The 27,198-nt window shown below is 49.2% G+C and overlaps 1 protein-coding gene across 1 annotated transcript in view; it reads right to left on the reverse strand.

The window, feature by feature from the left end:
* The window catches only part of NHSL2 (NHS like 2), a 106,719-nt gene that overhangs the window by 7,590 nt on the left and 71,931 nt on the right, over positions 1-27,198 (reverse strand). Inside the window, exons 2-6 of the mRNA XM_063141876.1 lie at positions 11,041-11,187; positions 10,233-10,369; positions 8,570-8,765; positions 5,585-5,716; positions 2,678-4,930 (exon numbers count right to left, since the gene is read on the reverse strand). Of these exons, the coding sequence (XP_062997946.1) occupies positions 2,678-4,930; positions 5,585-5,716; positions 8,570-8,765; positions 10,233-10,369; positions 11,041-11,187 (2,865 nt within the window). The remainder of the gene's footprint in view (positions 1-2,677; positions 4,931-5,584; positions 5,717-8,569; positions 8,766-10,232; positions 10,370-11,040; positions 11,188-27,198) is intronic.

Here is a 27,198-nt window from a genome sequence, read left to right on the forward strand (position 1 = left end):
TCCTCTCCATTTTATCCTCACGGTAACACTGCGACGGTTAGGCTGAGAGTCAGCGACTGGCCCAAAATCGCCCCGTGAGCTTCATGGTGGAGTGGGGACTAGAACCCCAGATCTCCCGACTCCCAGTCCAACACTCTGACCACTGCACCACACTGGCTCTCATGCGTGGCAAATGAAGAGAGGGGTGTAAAATGCCGGGAGAAGGTGGCGAGGGTTGGGCGGCATTGGCGGGTGATGGCTTGAGAAGGATCTGGTGAGAAAGAGGGGGAGGAAAGAGAGGAAAGCAGATAGACAGGGCGCCAGAAAGAACAAGAAGAATGGATGTGGAGCAACAGAAACCAACAGACCAGAAAAAACGTCCTGCGATAGACAGACACTAATTGACACCGTTGTCACAGCATCAAAAGCGGATCAGGGGTTAGCTCATTTCTTCTCGTGTGCATTTTTCCCCCCATTGAATGTTTTTCTTCTTTTAATGCATAACCCTCAAGGGTGGTGGTGGGGAGACCTGTGGCCCTCCAGATACTGCTGGACTACAACTCCTATCATCCCCAACCCTCTGACAATGCTGGGTGGGGCTGATGGGGGTTGGAGTCTGCCATCATCTGTAAGGTCCCCAGCTCCTCATCTCAGGCATAAAGCAAGGTTGCCCAGGCATCATTCAGACTAAAGATTGATTGTCAGCCAGGCCTTTTCCCATCTGTAATTGAGCATCACGCATTACACCATATGACGGTTGATGTAGCGCAATGGTTAGAATGTTAAGACTAGGGCTGGGGAGACTCGAGTTCAAATCCCCACTTAGTCATGCAGATCAGAGGGTGATGTTGGGCCAGTCCAAAATAAAGAAATCATCACATATCAAATAAATAAAATCGTAAATAAAAATAAATAAAATTTTAAAAATCATAAAAATAAAATAATCAAAAATGAAAATAAAATAAAAATCATCTTATAAATAAAATTATAAATATTTTTTTTATATAAAAAAACCCACATATGCTGCTTTTAGGTCCTGGGAGGAAGGGCAAGGAATAAATACATAATGCACATGTATCTCAAGACAGACAGGGAGAGGAGACTTTACAAATGTTCTCCTAATCTGTAAAGACTCACTGAGACCACTAGTTTGTATTAAGAAATTGGAGGCTGCCATCTTCATGGGAAACACGGCTAAAGACCAGCCTTCTCCAACCTGGTCCTCTCCAGATGTCTTGGACTACAATTCCCAGCAAGCATGACAATTGGCCCATCCTGCCCATTAAGCAAAAGGGAGTAAGCCTCGTCCATCCATGCTGGCTGGGGACGGTGGGAATTGTAGTCCAACACATCTGGAGGGACAAGCAAGATGTTCTTCAGGCATTCCAAAGTTCGGACACGGAAAAGGCCCCCTGGGTAGGAATTCAAGTGCCACGTAAATGTAGATTGTCAGGTGTGGCAACCACAGGCATGTCTTCTCCAATATGGTGCCCTCCAGATGTTGTGGAGTGCAATTCCCATCATCCCCAGCTAGTGTGGCCAATGGTCAGAGATGATGGAAGTTGCAATCCAAAACATTTGGAAGGGCGCTGTATTGGGGGGGGGGAGTCTGACTTTTGATGTTGTTGGTTCTTGAAACAAGCACTACGAACACAGAAGCTAATCATAGTTTCCTGAACTGAGAAAAAAAAAATCCATGGGGATGCAATTATTACACATTTTCTCCCTGCAAAGAGAGGGGCTACAGCTGACTGGCACAGTACATGGTTTGAATATAGAAGGTCCCAGGTTTCATCTCCAGCACCTACATCTTTTTTAAAAAAGGGAGAGGGGAAAGAATGAGACTTCAGGTGATAGGAAAGAGAACCCTGATTGCTGTTGAGACCTTAGGAAGCTGCTTTCAACCAGAATAGATCACACCGGGCTAAACCACACTGGCCGGCGAGATCACATTACGCCAGTCCTTTTACAACTTCATTGGCTGCCAGTCCAGGTCCGGGCCCGATTCAAAGTGCTGGTATTGACATTCAAAGCCCTAAATGGTTTGGGGCCAGGTTATTTGAAGGAGCGCCTCCTCCCATATGTACCTGCCCGGACCTTAAGATCATCCACAGGGGCCCTTCTCCGTGAGCCCCTGCCAAAGGAAGTGAGGCAGGTGGCTACTAGGAGGAGGGCCTTCTCCGCTGTGGCACTCCGGTTGCAGAAAGAGCTCCCCAGAGAGGTCCTCCTGGCGCCTACACTGTACTCCTTTCGTCGCCAGCTGAAGACCTTTTTATTCTCTCAGTCTTTTAACACTTAATTTTAACTTAAATTTAAATTTTACTGTTTTAACTCTGTATTTTAATCTTATATCAATTTTGCTGTGTGGTTTTTATCCTGGTTGTGCTTTTTATACTGTATTTCGTATTTGTGCTTTTAACCTGTTGGTTGTTTTATGATGGTTTTAATTTTTGTGAACCGCCCAGAGAGCTTCGGCTATTGGGCGGTATAAAACTGTAATAAATAAATAAATAAATAAAATGGACAAATCGCCCGGCCTTCTTCATTCCCACATGCATGAGGCCGACTCCCACGGATCCTGACCCTTTAAACTGGATTTGCCAGGGACTGAACCTGGACCTTCTGCATGCAAAGCAGAAGAGTCTAAAACTATCTTAGCGAAGAAGAGAACCAAAGACCAGGAGGATGGATCACTTACCTGAAAGGTCCCCCCAAGAAACACCTGCACTGCTCGGGCTGATGTTCACCTCGTTGGCCGCCGGGGACGGCACCTTGCAAGCAGTCAGCTCAGGGTAGACGGCGTCCTCGTCCAGCATAATGATGGGGCTGGTGGCCAATCTCGGGTCCCCGTGACAAGCCCCTGGGTGGAGTGGGGAGCTCGCCAGTGGCAGGTAAAGCACACTGGGCTTCTTGGGGACAGGAGGTGGCACTTTGGTTTTGCGGCTCTCCCCGCCAGGGGATCTCTCTGCCAGCAGCTTTGGCTGCGTCGGCTCATCCTCCTCCAAGCTGTCTTCAGAGAGGCGCCGTGCGGCAGAGAAAAATGTCCCAGGGGGGCCCTGTGCGGGGGAGATTGCCCCCACGGGAGAGGGCGACTCCATGGGGCTCCAGGTGTCCATGTCCCACTGGTGCTCAGGCCTCCTGGCCACCAGGTAAATGTTCTCTATGGGGCCCAAACCCTGGGGTGACAGAGGAGAGGTTGGGGAGCTCACGGGGGACTCCTCCTGGACCGGCGGGGTCTTATGCAAGAGCATCGGGGGCCTCCGGGAGAGTGGCGGTTTCTCAGCCACCGGTGGCCGGATTTTCTTGCCGGGCTCCTCCACAGGCTCGGGACTATCCAGGTTATCCTCGGTCTCGGAGCGGCTGACGGAGCGCAGGCGAACAGAGCGCAGGTCCAGCTGCGTCACCATGGGCATGACGGGCTGCACCGGGCTCAGCTTGGGGCCCAGCTTGGCCCCAAAGGTGGAGTCCGAGTGGTGCCGGCTCACTTTGGCCTTGCCCTTGAGCGAGATCTTGAGCCCCGAGAGATCCAAGTGGGTCGGTGGGGCGAAGGGCAGGTCGAACGACAGCCGTGACTTGGGGCTCCGCTCCATGGGCGAGACCGGGGGCAGCGAAGACTTCCTCTCCGGCACAAGGGGCCTTGCCCGCCCGCTCTGGTGAGGGGCATGCCCCAGGACCGCAGACGTCGGGACGGTCGGGGTTGGGGTCTCCGACTGACTGGAGTAGCCGCTGGAGGGGGACATCACCCCCGTTGGCCTCCCTGGGGAGGACATTTTCAAACTGACCTCAGCAGAGAGCTGGGATGGCGTGGTGGCCCGGGACACCGACGGGGACGGGAGGGACTCGGAACTACCCCGTGCCTTGGAGAGCTCGATCACGGTAGTCCCAGTGGCCGTGCTGGAGCCGGACAGGGAGCAATAGGGGTCGCCGGAACTCCACTCCGGAAGGTACCATTGCTGGGTGTATGGCACGCTTTCCGCCTCCCTGGCTGCGTCTCTCTGGACTTGGCTGTGGACTGGCGCGTCCGGCAGCAAGCACAGGCTTTTGGGCCTCTGGTCCTGGGGCGGCACCTCGGCCACAGCCTCAGCTACGCTCACCTGCCCATCCTTAATCAAAGAGACACTGCGGGCCGGCGGACAGGGCTTCTTCTTGGCCTTCTTGAGAGAGATGCTCTTGGTGCGCTGCCGCCGCTGCTGCCGGGCCCGGGCCTCCTGCTCCACCGCCAGCGAGACGTTGTCTGTGCTGGTGCTGCCTTCAGAGCTGGCACTGGGGTAACTCAGGCCACAGGTCTCACTGCCCCCGATGTCCACAGAACACAGGGAGGCCGTGTCCGTGGGGACAGAGAGGGACCTCTCGCGGAACCTGCACGCCATTCGGTCCCTCTCCAGTCGGGGACACTCCTCTTCACCTGGACTGGCAGGGACCAGGCGCGTCTTGACTTCTCTCGGGCCGCATCTCAAGCCTCCGCCGGCATCCACAGGGGATTCGGGAGAGGCACAGAACACCCCAGAGCCGTTCTTCCCAACTGCGTTGTCTTTGCCGATGAAGAAGGAGGGCGGGCGGTCAGAGTCCGGGGTTCCCCCGGCACTGCAGGGAGACAACTGGGTCACGTCCAGCCCTGCCAGCTCGTTTTGGCTCCCTGATGGGCTCACGTAGCCAAAAGAGGCTGCGCTCCAAGCGGGGGAGAAGACCAAGTCCTCCTTGGGGCCATTGCATGACGGGCTGGTGTACATCACCCCGGGCTTCTCTGTGCGTGCCCCTGGCCCAGCCTGGCAGCATCTCCCCTGCAGAGCACCCCCAAGGTCACTGAAGGTCTTTCTCAGCTGCGGCCGAGGCTTAGGAGACCGAACCTGGTGGGTGGAGCTCCTCCCGTTGGCCATATCCAGGACAAAGTTACAAGAGACGGACTCTGCTATGGTCGCCGGAGGGTTGAGGATGAGGCCGTTGCTGTTGCCTGGAAGGGAGAGGGAAAGGCAGGCGTGAAGCAGAGGGCCACGGACCATACTGGGGCTTAGCTGGGTGGCCTCCCATGAGCTAAACTTACTCTACACCAGGCGTGGGGAGTCTCTGGCCCAGAGGGCCATATCTGGCCCTCCTGGGGGTCCCCATCCAGCCCTTTTTGCTCCCTGAGATGGCCACACCCCATTCCCTTTGCCCTGCCCCCTTTCCTCCGACCCCAGATAGTCTGATGGTCTCCCAGCTGCTTTGTGGTTTCCCTCTGCATTTTAAAAGGCCAAAACGGCTCTTCAACGGCTCAGTTCCCGGCTGTAAGAGCTTGACGTTGAAAAAGGCCGGCATTTTGGCCCCCTCACCTCTTGCTTCAGGCCACTCCCACTTTTACCTTTCGTCCCGCCCACCACTGGAATGCAGCCCCTCCCCTTGAGGGCCCCTCTGAAATTGAAGAGGTACAAATGGTGTCTTGGAACCCGGCACAAAATTTCTACCAGTCAACCCAAAGCAAACAGCCTCCCTTCCAACGTTACCTTTCCTATCTGCCAGGATCGTGTGGGGAAAACCCTTCATTCTACCACGGCTCCTAAGCCCCGCAAAACCACCCACCCCCACCCTTGGCTCCATTGGCAGGGAACGGCAGCCTCACTGTCGTCACCTTGGTCCCGCAGGGTGAGGTGCGGAAAACCAATCACCGTCCGTCTCCGGCGAAGCAAGGACTTGGGATTCATGGCGGTCTCCGTATTAAAGAGAGAGTGGCGTGTACTTGCGTGGCGAGCAAATGGCTGCCCTGTAGCCAAAACAAAGACAATCAACAGTCTGGGTGGAGGATGGATGGGAATCACGTAGCTGGGCGTTGTAGGCCACCTTAACTTGTGTTGTACACCCAGGATTTACTGATGAGAAAACCCAGGGGCTTTCTCCTGGGTAAATCAGGCCCCACCTTTATCCTCGGAGATCCTAGCAGCATCCTGCCATGCGGCCATTCTAGCCCGGAGGGAATTAGCGCATAGGAAAGGCCATTTGTGTGCCCCCTTTTCTATGTTCCTCTCCACATACAGACACTTGTGTGTGAGCAAAACATTTCCGAGCTTGAGAAAGCCGCTTCGCCTTGTGCGATTTGCAAGCCAGCCTGCATGTTGAGGACGAAGACATCTGCGTGTGGAGATGGAAAAGAACGGAGGCATGGGGTTGCCGTCAAAGTTGGCCAAACATTGGAATCACACAGAGATGGATGCGGGAGCAACCACAGACGCTGGGATGCATTGTCAGTAGGGCTGTGCTCCGCTCCGTTTCGGGTCGTAGAAGCGGGAGTGGAGCGGCCTGATTCGCCTCCGCCAAAGGCGGATCCAAATCAGGTCGGGGGAGCTGCGGATCGAGACGAAGTGGTTTGCCTCCATCCGGAGCTCCGAACACAGGTAAGTGGCGGGGGAGAGGGGGGGCTCACCTGGCGCTGGTGCCGCAGTCCATGCGGTGATGGCAGTGGAGCCAGGTAAGGGGGCGGGGGGGGGAGGAGGGCTTACCTGTGTCTGTTGCGGTCCAGAGCCTGCGCCGGACTGCGCCAGAGGCAGGTAAGTGGGGGGGAGGGGGACTTACCTGGCTCCACCACCGCGTGGAGCAACAGCAATGGAGCCAGGTAAGGGGGCAGAGGAGAGAGCTTATTCAGCCCCCATTTTGTCCCCCCTTCCCCACTTACCTGCCTCCGCTGTCCACCATGGAGGCAAGTAAGTAGGGAAGGGGGGGCAAAATCTCAAACTGCCCCTTTGGATCTCGCTCCACAGAGCAGAGTGGGGGAGGGTCAGATCAACCCGAAGCGGTTCGGGCCCAATCCAGAAGTTCCGGATTGGGCCACAAAGCGGTTCGGGGGGGGGGGTCCGTGCACAGCCCTAATTGTCGGCCAATGGGAGCGTGCTCTGTGTGTGTGTGTGTGTGTGTACACAATACGTATAGTAGTAGTCTATTGCGGTCGCAAGACCTGCAAAGTAGAATAGCTCTGTGAATACGATACAAAAGCACTTACAGTAAAATTTTAAAAAGCAAAATTGAATAAGCAGATTAAAAGAAATATATGCACGTGTCCCACTCATAAAAATACAATATTTAGCAAGTAAAGACATTGTCAGACATTTAATATCATCCCACGCCCAATTGCAGCAGCACAAAATTTAGCCACTTTGTTATTATATCTCCCATTTGGGGATTGACTTGCCACAATATGTGTGTATGTATAAACTATACATTATGACAAATAAACATTATCCATTGTTTCCTTTCCTTGGGATCTTGTATCAGAACATCTGTGTACTCACAAAACCAGAGGTCTAACTCATTCATATATATTTCCGGAGTCCATTAAGCTTATCAGTAGCATTGCTCCTACTGACCCCGGGATCTCAACACATTATTATTATTATTATTATTATTATTATTATTATTATTATTATCATCATCATCATCATCATCATCATCATCCCCTACTCCTGCAGCCAGTTCGTCGTGATGCTCTCGTTGGCTCCTCACGCTTGCCCTGTGGGAAGCTGTATCAACTGTCCAGGGAGTTTAGAAAAATGTGGGGTTTTTTTTAAAAAAAGAAACAAAATGTTGGACTTGTAGTTCTTGAGAGAGCCTGGGTGCTTCTGGGTGCAGGGTTCCTAGTGCGACCAATCCAAAGACGTTGCCCAGCTCTTCCATATTTCCCTCCTTAATGGATGTTTTTATGGGAAGAAAGAAGATGGAAGAAGCAGTGGGGAAAAGTGGGGAGTTGCAATTTGAAGCGAACAGAGAGGCAACAGATCTGTTCAAACATCACATCAAACCACGGTTTGTGCTAACCATGGTTTAAGAATCCAGCACTACCATGACTATGGTTTGAATGTCCATCTCCTCAGCACCTAAGTTTACACCCATCTCTGTGTTGGAACCACCCCTTGCAGATGGGAAATGGCCGTGGTTTTGCCAATGACCTGTGAATACAGGCAAACTGCTTCTAACTATGGTTTATCACGGTTTGGCCTTGTAAACCATAGTGTATAATCTGGAATGGATTCAGATGAAAATGCCAAACCATGGCAATGATGTGGCGTTATGTCGGAAGGCAGTCAATGAGTCGCTGCCAAAGAGTCAGAACCGTTATCCTAGAGTTATCTCAGAATTCCGGGTACTCCCATCCTGCCAAACATTGAAGCCTGGGACAGAGATGAGCAGTACACAGGGCCCACGTATTATGAAAACCGAGGTGTGCTATGCACTATGAGAACCGAGGTGACAAGAAAGTAGACATATTAGTTGACTTGGATTTATTAGGCGATGTTGATGAAATCAGATTCACAGCATAATATAAACACCCTCACATAAAAAATAACTATGATGTGGGGATGAAACGTCTGAGAAGGCACAGCCTGATGAGGCAAATTGCACATGCCAGTGCACATTTGCCCTGATGTACACCCCCTGTAGCAAAGCTCCCATGCTTTTTAGCTTCTCTGAGAATCACACATGACCCCCTCCCTGGCCATCTTGCGGACCCAAAAGTCTTCTCCTTATGCTTCATCTCAGCTTCTTACTGTATCTGACTTTATCAGTAGACCTTCAACACCTCCTTACACACACACACACACACACACACACACACACACAAACCTACCAGAGACGTTGATGGGGACAATGTTGGCTTGGGTCAAACACGGCTGGTGCAATCTCTTCTCATCCAGGGGAGGCAGAGGGCCGGCTCGGGTCCAGGCCGTGTGCTTGTCCGGGGTAGCAGGCAAGCTAATAGAGGGTTCTGGGGCTCTCACCCCCAGCGTGGAGGTCTCGTTCTCTTTCACTTGCTGGCTTGAAGGCTATCAGAAAGCAGAAGGGGCACATGGAGGGAAATCAATGAAACAGTGTCTGTGTGGAGAAGGTTTGAAGTCAGACGGGAGGGCTGTGTCTGCTGCAAATCCCTCCTCCATAGGCTCTCCATCACCATCTTGATCTGCTTCCTCTCCCTGCAGCCTCCCCAAACACACACCTGGCACTGCTGCACCTTAACTTCCCACAATGCCCCAGAGTCATGCTATATGCAGAGCATTGTGGGAAACCAACAGCTACATCCAGCTATTCAGCACTTCTTGGAACTCTGGTGTGGGGGTGTGCAAGGGAGGCCTCAGCAGCGGGCCCTGCTGGAGTCTTGGCAATTGCTCAGAGATGGCAGGTGCTGGCGTTGACCCTGATGTAGAACTTTGATATCTTCATTAGCAAGGCACAGATTCTCCATTCTCTACCCAAGCTGCTAGGAAGACACTTGTCATGTCTCGCAGCCCTTGGCTTTTTCAGAGTACAGGAGAAAACTTTGATGAAGACGAGGATCAGACTGCTCTTCCAGAGGAAGGACAACCAGTTCTGTATTCAGTGCCCTTTCAGCCAGAAGCTACAGCTTTGCCATCATCCTCTGAATCAGAGGAGGACTCCCCAGCAGAGCCTCCATTTCCCCAACTTATAGAAGTCTGAGACTTATAGAATCAAGCCGGAGTTCTTTAATGGCCCAGTCAGCATCTCCAGAAGTGTTGAAACTGACCACACTACAATTCATGGCTGCCTACATAAGGCTTCAGTTGGCTCTAGCTTGCTGCTGAGACAACATCTTTCTATGTTTCTAGTAGGAAAAAATACCAGCCAGAAAAAGCTCACTCTGAGCTCTCCGTGGTCCTGTTGCAGCTGCCCTTTATACAAGAGGGCTTCTGCCTTTACCTAGCTTGCTGTGCCTGGTGCATTTACCTTGACCAGACTCTGCCCCTCTAACACAACCTCACCTGCCTTCTCAATTGTTCTACATAGACTGGATCCCATCGCTCAGATCTGACCCTGCTAAATAAACTTAGCTTCCCCAGTGAACCGCTCAGGTAACCACACAGAACAGGGCAGTACTGTGACATGGCTTTTATCCCGAATCAGGATCCTGTGGCCACTGCATCACCAGGGCCACTGGTCAATGGAGACTTCAGACAGTAGAGGATGGGATTCTAACACTACAGGTCAAAATTCCTCTTAGCCCTGGAAGTCAGGTGATCTTGGAGAGCCAAACCCATGCCATCTCTGACTATAAAGTCCCAAGACATGCCACATTCCTGCAGTCTGGGCAATTGGTTGCTGAAATAAGCCACTGTCCTCTACACTTCCAGATTTGCTTGCTTGCTTTGCCTTCTTCTCTGGGCACTTGGGCATTTCCCCATCTGTAGGGCAGAGGAAGAACTTGCCAGCCCTTGGACCTGGATGCCTGGAAGGCATTGAATGAAAGGAGTCACTCCCTTTGATGGATCCAGACTCACCATGTACACAAACTCCAGGCGTTTGGCAGATGGGGGGCGGGGACTGTAATCCAGGGGCCTGTCCGCAGAAAGAGGGCTGGCATAGCGGAAGGTCTGGCCACTGACCCTGGCTTCAGAGTACGGCTCCTCATACTCCTCTGGAAGGAAAGAAGGAAGGAAGGAAGGAAGGAAAAGAAAGCATTCCAGTCATTGCAACAGCCACCTTCAAGCGTAAGTCAATGTTTCCAAATGATATACACGCGCATGTGCTTGTTTTATATGTTGTATGACTTGTACAACATATTAGGTACTGAGTGCTTTCTACTTAGGCCGTCTTATTGTAAATGCTCCATAAGCATTTCAGCTTTAGATTAAGATTTATAGGCAGCTGTTCCCCAAGGTCACAGACATTGGCAACCTCTGGACAGCTGTGGCTGAGAGCTCCTAGTCTTTAGGGTGGCCAGGTGTCCCACTCTATGGAGGACAGTCTTCTGTTTGAAGGCATCCTCTATTAGAAAAGCTATCAGATTTAAAGACCCATCAGAAGCTAGAGCAGGGGCCTTGAATTTGCACACCGAGAGTCAGTGGGCAACCACACAGATCCCCTGTTCACAACCTTCCTCACGATGAGACAACGTTGCATTTCTATTTCAATGATTGTTTCTAAATTTCCATCTATACATATAAATCAATATGTGCTAACGTCATGCAAATCTGGGTCATCCTTTCTTTGGCAATGCATAGGTGGCCACCCTACGAACCAGAGGGTCAAGTCCATCGGGGGACTCAGTCCACCCACCCACCCTAACGTCCCCCCCCCAAAAAATACCTTGGAGCAAGCTCTGGAGGTTGAGCTCAGCTTCATGGTGCAGCTCCTCCACGCCAACAGGCCGGGCGAGGAATACGTTGACGGGCTGGTGCCATAGCAGCCTGGGTGGAGTGGGCTTCTTGATGTCCAGGTCTAAGTTAGAGGTGGCTGGAGAGAAAAGGCACAGAGAGAGAGAGAGAGAGAGAGAGAGAGAGAGAGTCAAGCACAACCTCTGTTGGAAGGAGTAGGTTATGGCAGTGGAGGCTGGTGCCCCCTATGTCAGCGGGCGGTGAAATGCTCAGGATTTCAATCAGAGTCACTCAGAACTCCAACGGAGCTCAACATCTAGGGTCCTCCTCAGGGTGCCTACTCTGAGGGAGGCTCCGAACACGTCAATGAGGGAGAGGGTCTGACCCTGGAAAGACCTTGACAACTCTTCTGCACGTCCCGGAAACCTGTACTGTTTAACGTCACTCCTGACGGATATTCCTGCCATAACGAACTTGGACTGTTAATTGATGATCCTGGCCACGGCGAATCACAGCCACTTCCTGGTCATTTCAGTTCGCACCTGAACAGTGGGCTGAACAGGCAGGTGCACAGGGTCACCTGCTCAGATGCCATCACTATGGCGAGATGTACTCTGTTCCTATTTAAATTGTGATAACTGTCTCTAAATTTGCATCTCTACTTATAAATTAGCATATGCAAATTTTATGCAAAGGCATGCCCTCGGGTTTTGCTTATGCATTTCTTCTTTTTGAGGGAGGGGGGTGATTCAGAAGTGGCCACCCCTTCTATTCCCTGCCTTCCAGGCACAAAAGGCGTCCCCACGCCTTCTGGGCTGATGATGGATCTTCTTTTGTCACTGGGTCCATGTTGCTCATCGCTGCACGCTCTCATTAGGGGGGAGGTGTGCCACTGTCTCTTTCTCCAAAGACAGCACAGGGAAAGACATGGGGGTGGGGGTGAGAGAACCTCTTCTAGGGCTATGAGGACAATAAACACCCATCCACGAATCCCACTTCCACCGGGGCACGCTGACATAACCTGTGGAATGCTGAGATCAGCAAGGAGGGGAAAAAGCAGGCTGGGATGGAGAGCCGAGGAAACAGCAGAGAGCGGGCAGCAAATCCTTCCATCTACACAATGCATGCATGTGAGCCAGCTCAAAGAGCAGAGGCACAGCACCTGGCTGGCTGAGGGCCATAGCAGAATGCTTTTCCGCCTGTGTCTCTGCAAGTGGCTGGATGCCGTCTCTCCTGCCCACATAGCATCTCATCTGGGGCATGAGCTGTCTCTCCTCCTGCAACTTGGATTTCACAGCCAGGAGCCCTGCAGGCATATCCTGCTTGCATTTGCTCCCTGCTGCCAGTAGATGGCGTAATTAGCTGTCGAAAGGTGATAGTCACCTTAACAGGTTGGCAACTCTTCATTTAAGCACAGTGCCCTGCCCACCTTTGGCTGGGCTGGGCTGGGCTGGGCTGGGCTGGGCTGGGCAGCTTGACTACTTCCAAGGCAAGCTCTTTGTCAAGGGAGAACCCTTCTTTTTCATAAGTAGTGAGGGGGGAAAGGAGTTCTGTGCATGCTCAGATGCACTCTTGTCATTTATTGGAGCATGTTCAATAGGGCAACGAGGATGATCAGGGGTCTGGAAACAAAGCCCTATGAAGAGAGACTGAAAGAAATGGGCATGTTTAGCCTGGAGAAGAGAAGACTGAGGGGAGACATGAGAGCACTCTTCAAATACTTGAAAGGTAGTCACAAGGAGGAGGACCAGGATCTCTTCTCGATCATTCCAGAGTGCAGGACATGGAATAACAGGCTCAAATTACAGGAAGCTAGATTCCGGCTAGACATCAGAAAAAACTTCCTGACTGTCAGAGCAGTACAAAAATGGAACCAGTTACCTAGGGAGGTTGTGGGCTCTCCCACACTAGAGGCATTCGAGAGGCAGCTGGACAGCCATCTGTCAGGGATGCTTTAGGGTGGATTCCTGCATTGAGTGGGGGGGGGGGGGGTTGGACTCAACGGCCTTATAGGCCCCTTCCAACTCTACTATTCTATGATTCTATTAATTTCCATTAGGAATAACATATAATTGAAGAAATACTGGCTGATTTATCTAATTGTGTGTGTTAGAGAGAGAGAGTAAAAACAGTAGTTCTGAAAGAGCGGAAAGTACTTTTTGCTTTTTAGAGTTACCCTTCCCCAACCTGGAACCCCTCCAAATGTTGTTGGGCTACAGTTCCAATCATCCCTGACTATTGGCCATGTTGCCTGAGGCTGATGGGAGTTGAAGTCCAAAATATCAGGAGGGCCCCAATTTGTGTAAGGCTGTTTTCCGTGATGCACACATCAGCTGTCAGCAGAAGCCATCTTATTTTAAGCTCCTTTTGTATTTCGAGTTATTATTTGTTTGAAATTGTTGACTGATTTAAGAGATCGTTCATTTGTTTGTAAAATCATTTCTTCACTTGTGTTATCTGTACTGGAAACTTCCATGGAAAGAGAGGTATAAATTCTAAACTGAATCAAATTCAGCTTTTCCTCCCTATGTGGGAGATGGGAGAACGCTGCTTCGAAAATGGCGTTTGCCATCTGCACTTTTAACAAGGTTTTCAAAATCTGCTACTTTTAGACTTGATTGCACAGTTGCTGGGCTTTTATTGTTTGATCTGCTTGAAAGCTGCACTTGAAAAGGATTTAATACATATGTTTAAAAGAAAAAATAAATCAGCCAGATTTTGGTATTTTGAAAATTGCTGCCTTATTAAAAAAAAAAAGCTGCCCCAGTCATTCCGTTCAAAGATTTTTAATCAATCAGGCTAACTGATTTAGCCGAACAATTTATCCTAACAATAAAAAATGTGGCGGACCTGTTTTTTATGTTCTAGTGCTGAGCTCCAGCAGATCTTAAAACAAAACAGATCATGGGTCCATCGACCTCAGCATTGTCTACACTGGCTAGGGTGGCCAGATGAACTACTTTACAGAGGACAGTCCTCTGTTGGAAAGTGTCCTCTCTGTCCAATCTAAGTCAGGCTTAAAATCAAACAACCATAAGGCAGAAGAACAGCAAAGGGCCCTGAAATTCTATCAACATTTAGCAACCGTAGAGCAAAACTTTCAGTCACCCCGTCAGTTTCCCCCACTATGGTGAGATGTATGTTATTTCTATTTAAATGGCAGATATTATTTCTAAATTTGCAGCTGCACAGCTATCTTTTTTTCATATACAAACTGGGGTGGTATCCCATGTTTGTCCTACTTAGAGTAGACCCATTGAAATCAATAGGGCTTCAGTTAGACTAACTGAAATACCATTCATGTCAGTGGGTCTACTCTGACATTGGAAATAACCCATCTTTTTTTTGATGATGCGTAATAGAGGCTAGCAATAGCTCTCAGACCAGGGTCTTACCTAACCCTACCTGTAGACACTGAGGTTCAGGGCCAGTTCCAGGTCTGAGGGGGCCCTGGGCAAAGTGTCCCCTCGTAGACCCCCTCCTCGGTCAGTAGTGGCAAACGACAGGCAACAAGCATTCCAAGTAGTGTGAGGCTATGGGATCTAGCTGCCATTTTAATTTCCCACAATGCCTTGGAACAACACTACTTTGGGAACCCTAAATGGTGGCTAGGGCCAGTTGTTCAGTGCTGCTCACAGCAACAGGCCAGAAAAAAGCATCCAAAGGAGAATCCCTTAACAGGCGTCAGCAGCACACCCGTTGGGAGCAACCGAAATCCAGGAGCCTGCCCAGGGATACAGAACGTGACCTTTTGCATGCGGAGTGGGTGCTCTTCCACTGAGCTACGGCCTCTGTCCCCCCTCAAAAAAAAAAAACTCAGCCTGGGAGAGCAGAATTCTCACAGAGGTCCTGCTCTGTCTCGTACCCCACACACCAGCATCTTTGCAGCAAAGGGCCCCAAAGGAAACCCTCACCGTTTTTGCTTCGGAAAGAAGGCAAATGAGGATTTCCTGTTGCAAACAGTTTCCTGCTTGCTTTTTTGAAGATACGGCCCAGGAACAGGGTGGGGATGGGGAGCCAGGGGCTGACTCCACAGCTGAGTGTCTCTCTCTCTCTCTGTGTGTGTGTGTGTGTGATGAGCTCCAAGAATGGGACCAGGGTTCAACTCTTGGAAGACTGGTGCCCTGAGAGCGCCAGTGGGATTCTTGCTGCCTTTAGCCCAGATTGCCTCAGTATATGATGCAAACGTTCCAGCATCTTGCAGAGAAAATGTCAGCCATCAGAAACGTGGTGGAAGGCTGCCTTGCGGTCTTCCATTATAGCAGGGCAGCAGTTAACACATACACTTCCCAAGTCCACCCTTCTAGGTCACAGGGGCTAAATAATGCCCGCTGAGACTCCTGTGGGTCCCTCCAAAGTTCCTTCCTTGAGTCTAAGTTGCCGTTCCCCAACATGGTGCCCTTTATATGTGTTGGACTCCAATTCCCATCATTCCCAATTAATGGCTGGGGAAGATGGGAGTTACAGTCCAACATATCGGGAGAGCTAGAGAAGGCTCAAGAGTAGGCCAAAGGTGCGTGCTTGTCACAAGATCCTGCAATTCGGAGAGAGCAGCCCTTTGGGACTTCCCCCTCCCTGCTGAAAGGCAGCTTGAAGCAGGGCTGGCCCGATCCATCTTGGCACCCAGAGGAGGGGTGGGGGAATCCCATTCCCAGCCAGTATTGCAATTGGCACCCAAATCCTCCTTCCCTGAACCAGGTGGTGCATGCCAATCCATTCACCATTGCTACCCTAGGACAATGCACAGTATTTCCAATGGCTTCTGGAATCTCCTTTTGTATACTGGAACCCAGAGGTCCACCAATAAGAGCACAGATGCAAATGAGTGGCCAAAGGGTGGAGCCAGACACAAAGTGGAGACTCAGGGGGTGGAGCCAAATAATAATAATAATAATAATAATAATAATAATAATAATAATATCAACTTATAACTTTTTGTGAACCGCCCAGAGAGCTCCAGCTATTGGGCGGTATAGAAATGTAATAAATAAATAAATAAATAAATAAATTATATTGCGCATTCCAATTAACTGAAAAATACAAAACACAGCGCTATAAACAAAATAAATAAATACACGTTAGATAAAGTACTATTTATTTATTTTGTGTTTATTTATTACATTTCTAGACCGCCCAATAGCCGAAGTTCTCTGGGCGGTTCACAAAAATTAAAACCATAGTAAGACAACCAACAGGTTAAAAGCACAAATACACAATACAATATAAAAAGCACAACCAGAATAAAAACCAAGCAGCAAAATTGATATAAAATTAAAATACTAACCAGAACTTAAACTAATTCATAACCAATCAATACCTAGGGAGGTTGTGGGCTCTCCCACCCTAGAGGCCTTCAAGAGGCAGCTGGACAACCATCTGTCAGGGATGCTTTAGGGTGGATTCCTGCATTGAGCAGGGGGTTGGACTCCATGGCCTTGTAGGCCCCTTCCAACTCTACTATTCTATGATTCTATGAATTAAATCAACCTACTACACACACACACACACACACACACACACACACATATACAAGTACAAATCTACAGCTGAGTTCCTACAGATTTGGGATGCTAACACAACACTCAAAAACTGGACAGCAGAGCTTGACCAAGACCTGGCAAAGGTAACCGACCAAGATGTCTATTTTGCAGGTGAGGAACACCAAGGCTGAGAGAAGGGATTTGAGCCAGTGTGATGTAGTGGCTAGAGTGATGGGCTGGGAATCGGGAGATCTAGTCCCCACTCGGCCATGGAAGCTCACTAGGTGACTTTGGGCCAGTCACAGACTCTCAGCCCAACCTCCATCATATGGGTGTTGTGAAGTTAAAATGGAGAGGGGGGGGGCATGTACACTGCCTTGGGTTCCTTGGAAGAAAAAAAGTGAGATATAAATGTAATAAATAAATAAATAAAATAGTACAAGGTCAGCCATGACAAGTTTTTTTAAATAAAAAAATACCTTGCAGTTTTACTCAACATTTTTAAACTCTTGGGAGTCACAGACCCTTGGAGAGCTACTGCAAATCACTCAGAGATCTACAGTAGATTCTTATCTTCTTCTTGCACATTTTCTTGTGACAATATTGTCTGAAAATTAGATGGAACCAGAATTTGCAGGCAGGAGCAGGAGAATTCTCTCTAGGTGAGAGGCAGGCAACTCAGTACCTCCAGATATTCCATATTACAACTCCCATCCTCCCTGATCATTGGCCGTTCTGGCTACGATTGACGGGAGTTGTGGTCCAAAATACTTGGAGGGCACTGGGCTGCTTACCCCACTCTAGGTGACTGGCAGGAGTGGTGTCACCTTCTTCTGGCAGGGCTCTTCTGCCCTCATCAGATGTGTGGAAGTTCAGCCAGATGCATCTTCCACCTACCTACCTAAAACACAGACACCAGCATCTGGTTTTCCATTATTCAAAGGACAAGAGCCATGCCAGAAACAGCAGATAGCCCTGAATACCCCACCCACTTTAAAAAATTCTCTGGTGTTCAGCAGCAGGCAGCTGCCATTTTCATTTCCCAGAATGCCCTGGAGCAATGCTATGCTGGGGGCATTGTGGGAAATTAAAATGGCAGCTGTCAAGCAGTCAATGATTAGAGGAGCTCCACCACCAGGTAAATCTACTGGGGACCACCAGAGGGCGATGTGCCTCAGAAGCAATCCAACCAGCACAGCTTCACCCCAATGTAAGGAGATGCAACGAGGCCACACCAGTTTAACTTCTGCCCGCCACGCAACTGTTAAAAGCCACCAAGGAGGCCCTGCTAGGCAAGCCACGATGGCGGGTGACCAAGCGGAGATTTGCTCCACTCGTGGTCGTCCAGTCAGCTGAGATTGTTCACAGGAGGGGTGGGGGCCCATAGAGCGCCTAGACACCCCCTCCCCATCCCAGATCCGGATCCCTTGGTCTCCATTGCAGGAAGGTCCCCCACACTGAGAAGTTCTTGCAAAGGCGAGCTTTGCACCAACTTGCAGTCCAGAAGGAGATGTTCTGCCTCCTGCGCCCACTTGCTGTTTGAATTCGGGTTGCCACGGCAACCTGTCATAATGGAAGACTTTCTCCCCCCCTTTAAATAATTTGTCTTGTTGCCATGCCGACCGAGGGAGGGACACAGAAGCAGAAACTTCACTGAATGTTCTTGTCTCCTGCCGCCCCGCACACACTGTGCATCGGGGCTGGGGGGGGGGGGGGAGAGAGAGAGAAGGAATCCGCGCATCGCTTTGCAAATGCAGCCCAAACCTGAACATGGAAGAATACATGCAGGCTAGCAGAAACAGCCTGCAGGATTTACAACATTCAAATCAGCAGGGCCTGTCTGTCTGTATGCGTGCCTGCTCCAAATTCTGCCCTCATCTATCACAGGTGAGCAAGCAACATCCACAGTAATACCTGCAGTATTACTGCCCATCAGCGGATGCTGTTCGCAAGAGTCATAAATTAGCCTTTGTGACTCATAGGAAGCTGCCTTAGACGGAGTCAGACCACTGATCCACCTCGCAAAATATTGCTGATGATGATTGACAGCTATGGCTCTCCAAGGTTTCAGGAAGGGTCTTTTTCAGCCCTATGTGGAAATCGAACCTGGGACCTGCATACAGTGCAGGCGCTCAGAGCAGATGTACAGTGGCTTTCATAAGAACATAAGCAGAGCCTTGCTGGATCAGACCAAGGGTCCATCTAGTCCAGCACACTGTTCAGCTGCCAACCAGGAACCCACAAGCAGGACACGGTGCAACAGCACCCTCCCACCCATGTTCCCCAGCAACTGATGTATATTGTCTTACTGCCTCTGATACTGGAGATACTGGGATGCTAAGAATATTGGGGTTCTACAGAAGCTGATCAGGTGTCCTATGATGAAACGGCATCAGAAATGGCAAACAATCCCCAGAGTATAGCTGGCACATTATTGCCAAACGCAATCTTGCATTTTGGAGAACTGTCAGAGGACAGTTCTTTCTTTGAAGGTTGTCCTCTATTTGATGGGCTGCCCAGTCCAGGTCTGGTTTAAAGTCAAAGAACGTGAAGGAGAGACAACAAGGTTCTTGATGGTCCCATCAACAGTTAGCACCTGGACAGCAGACTGAGTCAGCTATGCAGGTCACCTAGGGTAGCTTCTCCATCAGTATGGTGAGAGAAGTTGTATTGGCATTAGTTTAGTTTGGAGAAACAGTAAGGAGAGACATGATAGAGGTGTACAAAATCATGCATGGTGTGGAGAATGTGGATAAGGAGACATTTTCCTCCCTCTCCCATAATACTAGAATCTGGGGTCATCCCATAAAGCTGAATGGTGGGAGATTCAGGGCAGATAAAAAGAAGTATGCTTCCTTTTATTGGTCATGTCAGGTATGCTTTAATGTGGATTCTGGCATTGAGCAGGGGGTTGGACTCGATGGCCTTATAGGCCCCTTCCTACTCAACTATTCTATGATTCTATAAGTACTTCTTCACACCGTGCGTCGTTAAGCTATGGAATGTACTTCCACAAGATGTAGTTATGGCCAACACATTGGGTGGCTTGAAAAGGGCGTTGGATAAATTCCTGGAGAAGGCTATTAATGGCTACTATCCCTGATGCCCATGTGCTCCCTCCATTATCAGAAGCAGTATGCCTACGCACACCAGTTACTGGGGAACATGGGTGGGAGGATGCTGTTGCACTCATATCTTGCTTGTGGACTGGCCACTGTGTGAACAGAATGCTGGACTAGATAAGCCTTAACCCACATAGGCTAATGTTATACAAATTGGTGTCCTCATTTTTGGTGGTGCCTTTCCTCTTTTTTGGTGATACTTAAGAGGCCACCCTAAATAAAGTCCCCATAGCTTTGTGGGAGAGCATATGCTTTGCACGAAGGAAGTCCCATGTTTGATCCTTGGCATCTCCAGTTAAAAAAAGGTTCAGGGAGTAGCTGCTGACTCTTCTCTGAAACCCCAGTGAGCTGTTGCTGGTCTGAGAAGTCAATCCGAGGCTAGATGGGCAGATCGTCTGGCTGGGTTAAGGTAGCTTCCCACCTGAAATGTCAGGCCCTGCCCAGTAAACCATCTCAGGCCCTGCCCAGTAAACCATCTCAGGCCCTGCCCAGTAAACCATCTCAGGCCCTGCCCAGTAAACCATCTCAGGCCCTGCCCAGTAAACCATCTCAGGCCCTGCCCAGTAAACCATCTCAGGCCCCGCCCAGTAAACCATCTCAGGCCCCGCCCAGTAAACCATCTCAGGCCCTGCCCAGTAAACCATCTCAGGCCCCGCCCAGTAAACCATCTCAGGCCCCGCCCAGTAAACCATCTCAGGCCCCGCCCAGTAAACCATCTCAGGCCCCGCCCAGTAAACCATCTCAGGCCCCGCCCAGTAAACCATCTCAGGCCCCGCCCAGTAAACCATCTCAGGCCCCGCCCAGTAAACCATCTCAGGCCCTGCCCAGTAAACCATCTCAGGCCCCGCCCAGTAAACCATCTCAGGCCCCGCCCAGTAAACCATCTCAGGCCCTGACCATTAAACCATCTCAGGCCCCGCCCAGTAAACCATCTCAGGCCCTGCCCAGTAAACCATCTCAGGCCCTGCCCAGTAAACCATCTCAGGCCCCGCCCAGTAAACCATCTCAGGCCCTGCCCAGTAAACCATCTCAGGCCCCGCCCAGTAAACCATCTCAGGCCCCGCCCAGTAAACCATCTCAGGCCCCGCCCAGTAAACCATCTCAGGCCCCGCCCAGTAAACCATCTCAGGCCCCGCCCAGTAAACCATCTCAGGCCCCGCCCAGTAAACCATCTCAGGCCCTGCCCAGTAAACCATCTCAGGCCCCGCCCAGTAAACCATCTCAGGCCCCGCCCAGTAAACCATCTCAGGCCCTGACCATTAAACCATCTCAGGCCCCGCCCAGTAAACCATCTCAGGCCCTGCCCAGTAAACCATCTCAGGCCCTGCCCAGTAAACCATCTCAGGCCCCGCCCAGTAAACCATCTCAGGCCCTGCCCAGTAAACCATCTCAGGCCCCGCCCAGTAAACCATCTCAGGCCCCGCCCAGTAAACCATCTCAGGCCCTGCCCAGTAAACCATCTTGCCATGCGTGGCATAGGCCGCAGAAGAGTATAGGCATTAGCTACAGGGCTGGCTGATGACTTTTTGCCGCCTGAGGAGAAAATGGCACCTCCTCCCATTACAAGTACAACGACAATACGTTTATTGCTCAATCCACAGATCATCGCAACACATACCAACTTGACATTTTACTATACTACATCTTGTAAAAATTACATAGGGTTAAAATTACAGAGCTATCAAATACGTAACGTGGATTACTGAAGGGATAGTAAGATGGGAGCACAGCAGACATACAGAAACCTTTAATTACTTCTCAGTGACATTTCATTTATATCTCTGAATCTTTAGAACAACTCACACTAATAGTATCTAAAAACTTTGCTCTACATCTATTAGCTTTTACTGCAAATAGTGCAACTCTTTGTATCACATATGGATCAGTTGAATGTAATAAATAACTCAGTTTTTCCTTAGCACCCCTGCATTTCACTTTCTTTAAAAAAGGCTCCAAATAACTTTTTCTAAGATCTATATATAAGGGGTAGTGAAATACATAGAATCATAGAATAGCAGATTTGGAAGGGGCCTACAAGGCCATCGAGTCCAACCCCCTGCTCAGTGCAGGAATCCACCCTAAAGCATACCTGACAGATGGTTGTCCAGCTGCCTCTTGAAGGCCTCTAGTGTGGGAGAGCCCACAACCTCCCTAGGTAATTGGTTTCATTGTCGTACTGCTCTAACAGTCAGGAGGTTTTTCCTGATGTCCAGCCGGAATCTGGCTTCCTGTCACTTGAGCCCGTTATTCCGTGTCCTGCACTCTGGGAGGATCGAGAAGAGATCCTGGCCCTCCTCTGTGTGACAACCTTTTAAGTATTTGAAGAGTGCTATCATGTCTCCCCTCAATCTTCTCTTCTCCAGGCTAAACATGCTTAGGCTAAACATAGCACATAATGTGCTATGTCCTCTGGAACTGGCTCTCCACAAACACAAGACCTGTCTTCTACTGGCATGCCGTAGAATCTCCCCCATTTCATCATAGTATCCATTTGTTCAAAAGCCAATGAGACTGGCAGTCAAATCTGTCATCAATCCTGATAATAGGACAGCATGCTCCACGTCACCTGAAGGCAGCAGGCTAACTTAGAGGGCCACATGGCACACAGCCTTTCCTCCAACATCTTGCTGCCCCCTCCCAACATCTGTTGACTACTTTACTCTATCTAATGGTAGGGCCAGCCCTGGGTGTGCAACACTGGCTCTTCCGATTGACAGGCTGTATGAGAATTCGGCACTGACTAGACCTTGAATAAATATGAAGAGCTTGGAGGTCTCTTCCTTGACTTGGTCAACAGAGCAGGACCTTCTGCCGGCTACCCTTCAAAGCAATCTCTCACTCAAGAAACTGGTCTTAGGGACCCTGGGCTGGAGGATGCACAGTCCAGATATGGATTTGGATATAGTTGCCCAATAGCTCCAGCCTGGTTTTATCACGCACCAAATCTCAATGTGCAGGTTTGCTTTGGTGGTGCATCCCTTCCCAAGAAATTCCTTAAAGTGCCCTAAGGATAGCAATAGTGTCACAGTCAGGTTTTTCCCACACTGCATCTCTTATAGTACAGCCCTTGGGGATAAAATTAAAGTTTTTTTGCTCAAAACCTTTCAGGGTACTATAACCGGTAGGTTGACAACTCAACAGACAACAGTCTGTGCCGCTACAATGGCCAATACAGGGCCAACACATCACAAAGGTGCTGAATACATCTCCTGGACTGGCTGTGCCTCATTTGTGAGCAGCACCCCCTAGGGGACAGGAGGGCACAATACACTGGAACGGCCATGACAATAAAATGGAAAATCCTCTCATTATCCCTTGTAATCTTCTTTGGAAGATCAATAATTGTTTGACACGACAGGTTTTTGGAGGTAATCAGCGAAAGGCCACGTTTCCCCCAGCATGCTCCTTGCTTATGCTAATGGACACCCCCTGGAGGTTTGTTCAGCATATCCCAGAACCCCTTGCAATGGATGAACTCTGCCTTGGCAAACAACTATACAAAATCTGTCAACTCAAGATGGATATTCTTGTTCCTGCAAGAAGAGAACATTGCTGTATCCATGGATACAGAATGTCTTGTCCACACCAGGTGCTAAGAATCTCAGAATAATGAGAAAAAGGCACTGAAGTTCAATCTAGCAGGGCACATGGCTGCAAGGGAGGGGGCATTGCCTGAAAGGCTAAGAGGATAAAAGCATCTTCAAAGAATATGGCTGGATAGGCAGGTGGAAGAAGGACCAACCTGGTTGCACCCGGGTTGCCACTTCCTCCCTGACAAAGCCTCTGAAACAGCTATGTGGCAGGCAGAAATCCAACAGAGGAAGCTTTTCCCCATTGTTGGACTTCCATGTTGGGGGGAAACTCCCCCTTCTGAATTTGCCTGTCACACAGGTGTCAAAAATACAGGAGGTCCAATGGGGTAGGCACATCACATGCAGAGCCGTTTTCAATTTTAGGGGCTGCACCACTATAAAGGTGACCTTTTCTTCACCCCAGGTTGGTGTAGTGGTTGGGGTGTTGGACTAGGAGTCAGGAGATCCGGGTTCTAGTTCCCACTCGGCCATGGAAGCTCACTAGGTGACTTTGGGGCAGTCACAGACTCTCAGCTCAACCTACCTCACAGGGTTGTTGTTGTGAGGATAAAACAGAGAGGAGGAGGAGGATTCTGTATGCCGCTTTGGGTTCCTTGTAGGAAAAAAGGCGGGATATAAACGCAGTAAATAAATAAATATTCTTGCATCATCGGGAGCATTGGTTTGTGAGCACTGGGTGCTAATGCAAAAGAGAGACAGGGGAGGTTGGGAGTTGCAGTCCCAAACATCTGGAGGACTAAGGATAGGTACCGGGCAGCCTGAGAGTTCAATCCACCTGCCTAGCAGCTCCAGCTGGGTGTCCGACCCCAAAGAACTCACAAACTTTCTACCTTCATGCCTATAGTGTGCAGTCTAAATCCCTGTTCTGCGATTTCTAAACAGGAGCTGTGCTTTGAATGGGAAAAGACCAAAAGGCCAGCCACATGGTTCCTGCTGGTTGACTCACTCCCATTCAAGACATGTTCCACACACACACCTTTCCAGTTTTAACAGCAACAGATGCTCTGGCAAAGCTTCCCTTCACCTCTTCTGAGGATCTCTGCTGGTGTGGGTGGGAACAAATCCACAGGTGAAGCAAATGTTTCCAGGCCTTCAGCTATGACTCAATTCGAGACCATAGCCTTCTCCAACCTGGTGCCCTCCAGATGCTTCACATCACAAGTGCCCTGCTGGATCAGACCAAGGTTCCATCTACTCCAGCGTTCTGTTCACACAGTTGCCAACCAGCTGCCCCAGTGGGAAGCCCACAAGCAGCACATGAATGCAACAGCATCCTCCCACCCATGTTCCCCAGCGACTGTAGCATATAGCCATCAGGACTAGTAGCCATTGATAAGTCTTCTCCAGGAATTTGTCTAACCCCTTTTAAAAGCCATCCAAATTGGTGGCCATCACTACATCTTGTTCTAACAAACCCCATAGCTTGTTTTATTTCATTTCATTTTCATTTCATTTATATCCCACCTTTTTTCCTCCAAGGAACCCAAGGTGGCATACATAATCCTCCTCCTCTCCATTTTATCCTCACAACAACAATCCTGTGAGGTAGGTTGGGCTGAGAATCTGTGACTGGCCCAAAGTCACCCAGTGGGTTTCCATGGCCGAGTGGGGACTAGAACCTGGATCTCCTGACTCCCAGTCCAACACCTTAGCCACTACACCACATGGCACACATAGCTTAACTATGCACCGTGTGAATAAGTACTTCCTTTTATCTGTCCTGAGATCTCCCACCAGTCAGTTTTATGAGATGACGCCATTAGGTTCTAGTATCATCAGCAGGGGAGAAAAATGTCTCCCTATCCACTGTCATGCCTAATTTTGTACACCTCTATCATGGCTGGGGCTGATGGGAGTTGTAGTCCAAAGCATATGGAGGACGCTAGGTTGGGGAAGGCTGCCGGGTGCTTTTGGAAGCAGAAGAAGCCGCCCTGTACACGTGAGTTTGGCCATATCACGGCTGATCTCTTCGTATGATTGCCGTTCCATTTCAAGGGGCCCTTATGGATCTCAGTAATAATAAGGCTTTGGGACTTGGTTCTTGCCAGCGCATGAAGAGAAAAATCACTCAGTATCACCGATTATCAATGAACTGATCTGTGTGTGTGTGTGTGTGTTTAATGGCCTCCATTATTAAAACAGTCCTGAATTTATTCCACTCTTCAGCTCACGCAATTGATTGTACCAGAGGACAAAAGGTGGGATTTCTCTCCCTCTAGGCCCATATTTCAGCTCGCTGCTGCAAGGCAGAGGAAGGAAGGAAAGAAGGAAAGAAGCAATAAACTCGGAATAAAAACTGTTAGCCTATTTGCATAAGAGATGCTTAAATTACTTTTTTGTATTTCTCTCGACTGCAATTCAGATGTAAAACTGGCCTCGAACAAAGCACATTACCTGGGCCCTTCTGCCTCTTTATGCTCCACCCTAATGACATTCACAAGCATTCCAGGCCAAGAGGCTTTTGGGTGTCCTGTGTGAAAACACCCAATGCATGTTTCCAGGAACAACTGACTGGTCCTTTTAAGAGATGTCCACAATATCAGCATTTATTTATTTATTTATTACATTTCTGTACCGCCCAATAGCCGGAGCTCTCTGGGCGGTTCACAAAAATTAAAAACATTCAAAGTATAAAACAACAGTATAAAACCATACTATAAAATACAATATAAAAGCTCAACCAGATCAAAACAGCAGCAATGCAAAATTACAAATTTAAAACACCAAGTTAAAATTTATAGGCTATTAAAATGCTGGGAGAATAAAAAGGTCTTCACCTGGCGTCTAAAAGCATATAATGTAGGTGCCAGGTGAACCTTGCTAAAGAGCTCATTCCACAGCCGGGGTGCCACAGCAGAGAAGGCCCTCCTCCTGGTAGTCACCTGCCTCACTTCCTTTGGCAGGGGCTCACGGAGAAGGACCCCTGAGAATGACCTTAGGGTCCGGGCAGGTACATATGGGAGGAGGCGTTCCCTCAGATAGCCTGGCCCCATGCCTAAATGTTAATACCACCAATTTGAATCGGCCCGGACCTGGACTGGCAGTCAATGAAGCTGGAAAAGGTCTCATTCTGTATCGCCCAATAGCCGGAGCTCTCTGGGCGGTTCACAAAAATTAAAACCATTCAAAGTATAAAACAACAGTATAAAACCATAATATAAAATACAATATAAAAGCTCAACCAGATAAAAACAGCAGCAATGCAAAATTACAAATTTAAAACACCAAGTTAAAATGTATTTATAGACTGTTAAAATGCTGGGAGAATAAAAAGGTCTTCACCTGGCGTCTAAAAGCATATAATGTAGGCAGAAGGGGGTAGTGCTTTTTAGGCAGAAAGGTGGTAAATAAATATTTCAATTAATAATTAAAACACTTTTGTTTGGGGTTGGGGGGAGATCATGGCTCAAACCTAGATATCCCCTACAGCCCTACCAGGACAGATACAATCGCTTTTAAAATCACACCATTATGGAACCTTCTGTGTTTGGGGGTGGGAGGTAAAGGTACATCATTATTGTTAATAATAATAATAATAATAATAATAATAATAATATCCTGCCTTTTGTCCAATGCTGGGCCTCAAGGCAGCATTACAAAATTTAAAATGTATATATTAAAAACCTATAAATAGAAATATACAAAGTTAAAAATATATTAAATATATTCCAATATTAAAACATTTAAACATTTAAAATGACAGTTTTAAAAGTCCTCGGCACAGACAGAGGTCCCAATTATTCGCCAAAGGTTTGCCGCAACAAAAAAGTCTTTGCCTGCCTCCTGAAACACAGCAAGGAGGGAGCCAGTCTAGTTTCCCTGGGAAGAGAGTTCCAGAGCACTGGAGCAGCCACCGAGAAGGCCCTGTCCCGCGTTCCCACCAGGCGTGCCTGTGATGGTGGTGGGACTGAGAGAAGGGCTTCCCCTGAAGATCTTAAAGCATGGGCAGGCATAT

This window comes from Elgaria multicarinata, chromosome 15 (assembly GCF_023053635.1).
Source record: "Elgaria multicarinata webbii isolate HBS135686 ecotype San Diego chromosome 15, rElgMul1.1.pri, whole genome shotgun sequence".
Lineage (NCBI taxonomy): Eukaryota > Metazoa > Chordata > Lepidosauria > Squamata > Anguidae > Elgaria > Elgaria multicarinata.